This window comes from Plectrocnemia conspersa, unplaced genomic scaffold (genome assembly GCF_051122295.1).
Source record: "Plectrocnemia conspersa isolate PC_06_02 unplaced genomic scaffold, ASM5112229v1 ptg000003l, whole genome shotgun sequence".
NCBI classification, from domain to species: domain Eukaryota; kingdom Metazoa; phylum Arthropoda; class Insecta; order Trichoptera; family Polycentropodidae; genus Plectrocnemia; species Plectrocnemia conspersa.
Window position 1 is genome coordinate 13,279,638 of NW_028277167.1, and position 7,999 is coordinate 13,287,636.

General features: G+C 30.4%; 1 protein-coding gene across 1 annotated transcript; it reads right to left on the minus strand.

Moving 5' to 3' along the window:
• Window positions 1–961: 961 nt before the first annotated feature.
• On the minus strand, window positions 962–5,452 carry Ubc7 (ubiquitin conjugating enzyme 7). Its single transcript, XM_088182152.1, has 2 exons — window positions 5,312–5,452; window positions 962–5,045 (listed from the first exon to the last, which is right to left on the minus strand). The coding sequence occupies exon 2, from the start codon at window positions 5,019–5,021 to the stop codon at window positions 4,515–4,517; it is 507 nt and encodes a 168-aa protein (XP_088038278.1). The 5' UTR covers window positions 5,022–5,045; window positions 5,312–5,452; the 3' UTR covers window positions 962–4,514.
• Window positions 5,453–7,999: the final 2,547 nt, after the last annotated feature.

The window sequence follows — 7,999 nt, forward strand, 5'->3', positions numbered from 1 at the left end:
AACATAATGTATACAACGGGTTGAGCGGTTAATAAACTATTTGAATATAGCTCTTATTCCAATATCTATAGTATATATTATGTTATAAATAATAAATTATGTATTACATACAATTTTTTAGGATTCCGTCGTCAACATATTGTTGTCATCAGTTTAATAAAAGCTCCGATGTTACAAAATCGAAATTTCAAAAACTTAAGTACAAATATATAGAGAAACCTTATTTAAAAATACAAATTAAAGTTGCTACTTGAAAATTATTGTATGTTTTTAAATATATTTATATAATCAATACAAAAATGAACTGTTTTTTTCTATAACAAATTAATGTATGTGTTTGTATTTTTCACCAAAAATTAGTTTGATACAATCCTGATGCTTATTTTTGTCAATTATAATCGAGATGATCTATGTATAAAATTGAAAAGACAAGTGCAGGATCAGCGGATACTCAAAAGTGATAAATTACACTTTAATGGATGTAGACCATAATTATAGTCATAACAACATCCGAAATGCATAAAGATTAATTTATTTAGAGGGCGAAAAATATAAAATGATTAATAGTAGTAGAAAAAACTAATACTCATTTTAAATCTTAACCATAGCAATAGCTATCAAAATTATCACATTAAACTGTGGCAACCGCTTGTAACGTTGATAAAAACTACTTCTTTGAAAACAGTGGAACGGTGGTTTCGGGGAAGCATATAAATTTTAGATGTAAGATGCCAGAAATCGGTAGTTTTCGCCGAGGCACGACATAATGTTGCATCATTGTGGGCCAATGCTCTCCGCCCCGGGGTTTGTCGAACCTTGACAGAATTATTTATTTATTCTCGATGTATGGAAAATTATTTTAATAAAATTAATAATTAATATAATTCATGAGCTTGCTTCAGATCATATCGAAAGATACTTAGTTGAGCAATAAATCTGTAGCAACGAATGTTTTTCCGTATTTGTCATGAAAAATCTCAGTATAGTAACATATAGATGTCATCTACGCTGATTTTGAAAAGGCTTTTGATAATGTTTGTAATGCTTTCATTCTTACAAAATGGATTTTGCTATTCGTCATTCGTTAATAGATTATCATTCATTCCATGACATATTCTAGAGCAAAAACAGCGCTCAAATTTGATTATAAAATGGATGACAATGTGCTTCATTGCAAAGCAGTAGCAAAAGAACTACAGATTTTATCAGCATATAGAAAACATATGCAATTCCGATTTGGGTGTAAAGAGAACTACAGATTTTATCAGTATATAGAAAACATATGTAGTAAAACCTTTTAGGATGTGGAGTTTTATCTTGCAATACACGTAGCAATTGAGAAACTCAATTGCTATATGTATTGTGTAATCATCTAGTGCAGTGTTTTTCAAACTGGAGTCTGTGGTACCCTAGGGAAGCGGTTTCAGGGTGAACGCAAATGGATCACTTTGTTAAAATTCATAAAATTGTATTAAATTGAGGTAAAAATATTTGTGAATTAGCTGATTTACATATTTTTTTGATAACTAAAATTGTGTTTTTGTCATTCGTGAACTTTTTCAATTTCGAATTTCTTCCTTTTTTTTTCCTTGTATTGTTTTTTTAATCACAATACAATGGCTACGGAATACGAGTCATCAGAGTATGAAACCGATAGTGAATTTTATGATTCAACATCATCCACTACAAACCATTACATCGTTATCAACTCCAAATCTCAGATTTAAGTTTTATGGAGAACTGGGAATAAAATTCAAGAAGATCGTAAGGAACATTTTTTAATTTTTGGAGTTGTATTTCGACGATGAAATAATTGATTATATATATCAATAAAAACAAAAAGCTGAGTAAAAATATGTTTCATTATCTACCCAACCTTCTACTTTGCGTTCTTCGAAAACGCCTGAAACTCGTTTCTATTCAGAGTTTAGGGTATTTTCAGTTTTGCAAATTTTACAAAGCATAAATAAAAAACTTCTGATATAAGTGTTGATCAAAGTATACTCAAACCGAATTTTAATCAATAGGAGTTCGCAAAAACAGCTATCACTTCTCAGAAGTCAAAAATTCATCTCAAAAGCAATAAAATCGCATAGGCGCCGTTGCAATAGAAACGCTGCAACGGCAACGTCACGATTTTATTGCTTTTGACATAGATTTTTGACTTCTGAGAAGGGATAATTGTTTTTGCGCACTCCTATTGATCAAAATTCGATTTAGATATACTTCATTCGTTCTCACTTATTGTTATAAAAAGTCTTATAATGTTAAAGAATGCTAGATAGATACCAAGGCATTTCCACTGTGATGGCACGATTTTAATGCTCTTGATGTCGATTCTAAGCTGAAATGTTATTGCTATGAATCGAATGAAAAATCTGAAATGATGTCCCTGACCTATTGTATCATATACGGTACAGTAAGTTTTTTTTATGATATATCTACTCAAGTTGTATGGCAATGATTTATCTTCGCGTCAAGTGTAAAGAATAAACAAAACTATAAAAAAAGTTCAGTGCTCTAAAATTTGTCAGAAAATGAATACAAGCACAACTAAAACTCAAAAAGGTTAAAAAAAATATTTGTTTCGTAATTATCTATTATATTTTGGAAGTATTATGGTCATGATGCTAGTTCAATATTATCAATATTTTTTAGATATTTATGTACTTTTTTCAGTTTGAAATATGGTGTACCTTATTTGGTACAGTAGGACAATATCAATACAAAATTTGTGGAAAACTCACCGTTTTTTTGGAAATAATTTGATCGTTAGGCTTTATCAAGAGACAGATTTTTAACGACTTAAATTCAAATTTGCATTGTGCTGGTAATTTACATTTAGATAAATCCGTTAAATTTTAAATAGTTCGCTTACTTGAATGTCAGATACTCTGAATTAAGTGCATTGATATGGCAGTGCAAAATGCTTGATTGCTTATCAGAGATAATGGTGGGACAATGGATCTGTTGACTTTCAGAAGATGTATTGCAACAGCTATTATAAAACAAATAAGATTCGTAATAAGACGGGACCAAGCAGACCATCTTCACTGATGACTGAGGCAAGATAGAATGGTAAAGATCACTTGATTACAAAAATATTATATATGCTAAATAAATTAGATAAAGCAATGTTGCAAAAATTACAAAATAGGCCAATGAGAGTAGTTTTAAATAAAAATATATTTACTAGTTATAGAAGTATGATTGATAAATTCGAATGGTTGGATACTCAAGAAATATTGATTGTTTGTTTTAGTATTTATATATAAATTAGAAAATAATATGTTACAAGAGTATTTTAACAAGTATTTAATAAGAAATAAAGAAGTACATAGATTTAATGCTAAAAATAGAGACAATTTAAAGATAGATAGGTTTAAGAGAACAAGTGCGGCCAGGGTAATATTGTATAGAGCTGTGAATTTGTATTATAATATTCCTTGGACAATCTACAAAAATAAAAATGTAGTGGGTTTCCTCAATGGTATAAAGAAACATATATGCATTAAGATATAGTATATTATAATATTAAAGGTTTTATATGTATGTTTGGTGTATAATTAAGTGTAATTAACTAAATAATAATAAATAATAACAAGTAATCAAACAAGTTGTAGGCATTGCCATAAACAGTGACCTGCCAGATGCATAAAATGCAATATTGGACTACATGTTAAGTGTTTCTTGGATTATCATACTAAAAAATAATGTTAAATAACGAATCGTAGAAAGTGTATGCAAAATTGTAAGTGTAATGTGTTATTTTATTGTATGGTAATAATTTAAAATAAAGTGAAAATGAAATGTCATACATTGCCCTTTGAGCGATCAGCTGAACCATATGTGGTACAGCTGATTCTATGAAACTCAACATAATTTAATTTTTTCATATTTTTTAGATGACATTTGGATCTTTTTAATTGCATTATTATTATTAAAAAATAATTTCAGGTCTAAGTGGGTTAATTGTAATTAATTTTAATTTTACTTTTAAAATTAATTAAAAAAAATAATTAATGGCTCACAGACCCTTTGGTCTGCGAGCCATTATTTTTTAAAGAGACCGCTATGCATGTTTTTGAAACAATGATCTAGTGCAGGGGTCGTTAACTTTTTAACCTTCTGTCGGATAGTATTGATTTGTTCTCATCCAGGTATTCGCAGTTGGTGGACTCATTTTAATGAATTTAAGTTCTTAAAAACTAAACAAATATGACATTGATCTAATTAAGACTCGTGAATTACAATTTTTGTATTGAACTGTTTTCAAATTTTTTGAGAGCAGGGCTTTCTTAGATCATATATTTAAAAAAAATCCAATTTGAATAATTCAGTCTGACTTCATTCAAACTTTCTTCCTAAACTCAATTTAACTAATGTAACATTGGAGGTTTTATCAAATCTACGACAACTTGTTTACATCACAAAATGAAATAAGCTAAAAACAATAACATGAAAAATTACGTTGGAATAAATTAAAATTTCATTTCAAATCAAATTTACAGTACTTAGTCTATAGGTAGTCCGAGCGTTTTTCTAACAGTGGCTTGAGCTCTTTTATTAAATTGATCCCTGTCTTCGCGCCACATTTTAGCAGCGTCGACGTTAGCGCTGCTCTCGTCGTTTGGTTCGGCAAGCATACTTACAACAGACAGCAGAATCTTTTCGATACTTTGAACAGGAGACCAGCGTTCTTCGCTGCTCTCGTAGCCGAGTGGATCGTCTCCGGGAGCATGAAGAATAGAGATGCATACCCTGCCATCGGAGTATATATTCGGATGAAACATATCGCACAAGAATTGCATTTTAGGTGGACTTAGTGGATAATCAGACGGAAGGGTAATTTTTGCAGGGAAGACTCCTCCTTCGAAACAAGTATCGTCTGGACCAGTAATTAGGGCCTCCCATTCGAAAAAGTTTTCTTCGTTAGTCGGACCAGCTAATATTCCATCGGGAGGATTCAGAGTCAGCTCTTTATATTCGGCCATCAAGCGTCTCAAAGCGGTACCAGCCATTTTGTCCTGGGATGATGACTGCTACTGGAATACCAATATTCATATATCAAACAACGTTTTACTTAAATATAACTATACAGGCTTTGTAACAATCGATATATTGAACAATACGATGCAATATTTACGACAATTCAGTAACGATGTGACGTATAACATTGCTACCATAAAATCCATATTGGAAAAGTATGCCATGATCAATATATGCGTTTGGGTGGATTTGTATGTTAAAATGTACGTAATATATGTATGTGATCTGATATATAATTAAACTTTTAGCAAACGTTTCTTACTTGATGGCTTTTTGTTGAAATTTGGTGGCGCACGTCAAACAAAATCAATTACGGACTATGGAAGGGGTCAGTGCTGCCACATGTAAAATTGAAATTGAGCTACGAAAATAGCAAGTATAAAAATAACACATTATTATTCTTAATTATTCACTTAGTGTTATAATAATTTGCATAACAAATAACATTACTTATTGATATCGGTGCCACACTGAAAAACTGAAGGATATAAACATTTGTTTTGCTTTTGGCCTTAACATCGTCGATAACACTGAGTAGCACACCATGACACTAAAAACCGGTTAATGGCGATTTTTAACCGATTTTTTAGGGAAAGTCATGGACATGGTGATAGTTTTGAATTTTAAAACGTATTTATGTAACAAAACGTTGTTGGCCACTTTCGTAGACGTTAGGGCCAACAGCAGAGCAAATATTCATAAGCATTGGTTTCTAAATGTGGCGCCGCTATCCTTAACAAGTACATAAATAAAATTGTCTATAAATTAAAATATAGCAATATTTTAAAAGAGAAGTGATTTAATTTTAATAATAATAATATTATTCATTACGGTCATCTGTTGACTGATATAAAAATTAGTTTAATAAATCTGTATATTAATTTTATAATATTTCAATAGATGGCAGTATTAAAATAAAATATTTTTTAGAAAATTTTTGATTTATAAATTAAGAAAAGTATTTGCCTTATAAGATATGATTAAACAAATATTTCGTTATTTAACAATAACACAAAGAGACATTATCCAATTAACTAAAACTTTCATCAACAGATGGCCTGAATAGTCTATTATTTTCTAAATCTAATAATATTAGTTGCATATAAAAATATGTTTTTTGTATATTTTGATAAAAAAAATGCTATTGCAGAGCCGCAATTAAAAGAAAAATATATAGCTACTTTAACTACCACCATCTTAAAACCACTCTCAGTCAAAATGTTCTATATGAGCAAATCACATGTGTAGCAAACACGTGGTTTTGATGGATGTTGATTCTTGGTACACACGTGCTTGAAAAGGTCTATGAATTATGTTTAGGTTATAATACTTCAAATCTATCAATTAAACTCTCGTGAACAATGTGACTGCTTGGCTAGATGAAATATAGCGATTGAAGTGAAAGTGGCCGCTTCTCTGGACTTGTCGTCTGTAGGGCGTAAGCTCCGCTAGATGTGAGTTCATACTAAACTTTTGTGTATTTTCAAGTCGAAATTGAGATCGAAATCGAGTATTGTGGTATCCAATAATACACAGTTATAGAAATCGAGTATTGTGGTATCCAATAATACACAGTTAAAATGTGATTATTGGGTACGAAAGACAATGACATTTGACAGATTGTGTCTGGCATGTCTTGATTCTTGCAAGGGCTTAAATATTTATGGTTGCGGTAATGAGTGATTCATCAATAATTTCATTTGAAAGTTTGTGGTTATTGTGCAATATTAGGTGCTCAGCACGCTTTACATATTTTGTTGTATGGCATCGTTGTTTATAGCCATTTATTATTATTTGCGTGATGTCTAAATTTATCATGAATGACAACGATATTGTCTTCAAGATTTTTATTTCATTGTTAAAAGAAATCAGTCGTTTCTGTGATCTCTAAATTAATTATCAAAACTTTTAACAGTTGTAATCTCTGTTTAATTTTTTTGTAAATGGCAATTCAAATGATATTCATATTGTTTTAATGTATAAAACACGTGGCTATTGTAGATTACCATTTTATCTTTGAAATCTAGATACATTATGAAATTGTTAGAGAATAAAAAATAAAAATAATTTTAATAACCATCGTTGTAGATCGAAACGAAACCATTAAAAACATCCACTTATAGGAAAACGACCGTTCGGTGATTGTATCTCGTTATATTTTGAAATGCACGGTTCACTTCAAAAGTAAATGTTGAGTGCATTTTTAATGCCAAACTGCAACATTAAAAGCATACTGCTGTCATATATATCAGCGGGGGGTATAATTTATTATCGTTATTTGCATGGCGGTGACATAATGCGGCTGGGAGCCCAAAGCACTGTCTGCCACTTGATTTGTGGAGACAACATTCCTTTCAACTTTTTTTATACATTTATTTTAATAACAAAGTCATATTGTTAAAGGCTTCGGCGCGCATATTTCAAAAATGCGATTGAAGCTCGCTGTAAAAATAAATAAAATAAGAAGGAAAACATAGTACATCTATCTCCTTTTGTGCGTGGAAATATAAATATGCACTCGCGTAAAGAAAACGTAGACCTAAGGGAAACCTTATATAGCACGGAAAACATTGAATCCTTTTATTTCGATTGAAAAGATCAGGGAATTGCTTTTTTCATACTAAATTTAATACATTTGCCAAACAAATATTATTCCGCTCTCTTTTCTCCATTCATTCCGTTTTGTCTGTTCCGTTCGTGCACCCCTTTTTTGTTCCCGGCTCGTTTTCGATGTTTTATTTTATTTTTATAATACGTCGAATTGAACGAGTGCCGAAACGTATATATAATCAATCTAGAAAGATGAAATATAACAGTATACTACACACACTTATATTTACATACATATAAACAAATACAATTATCTATCTGGATACTTTTTAAAAAATATATAAAAAAACTGAAAGCTATTAAAAAAAATATTTTTTAATATCAGTTACGATTTTTAAAT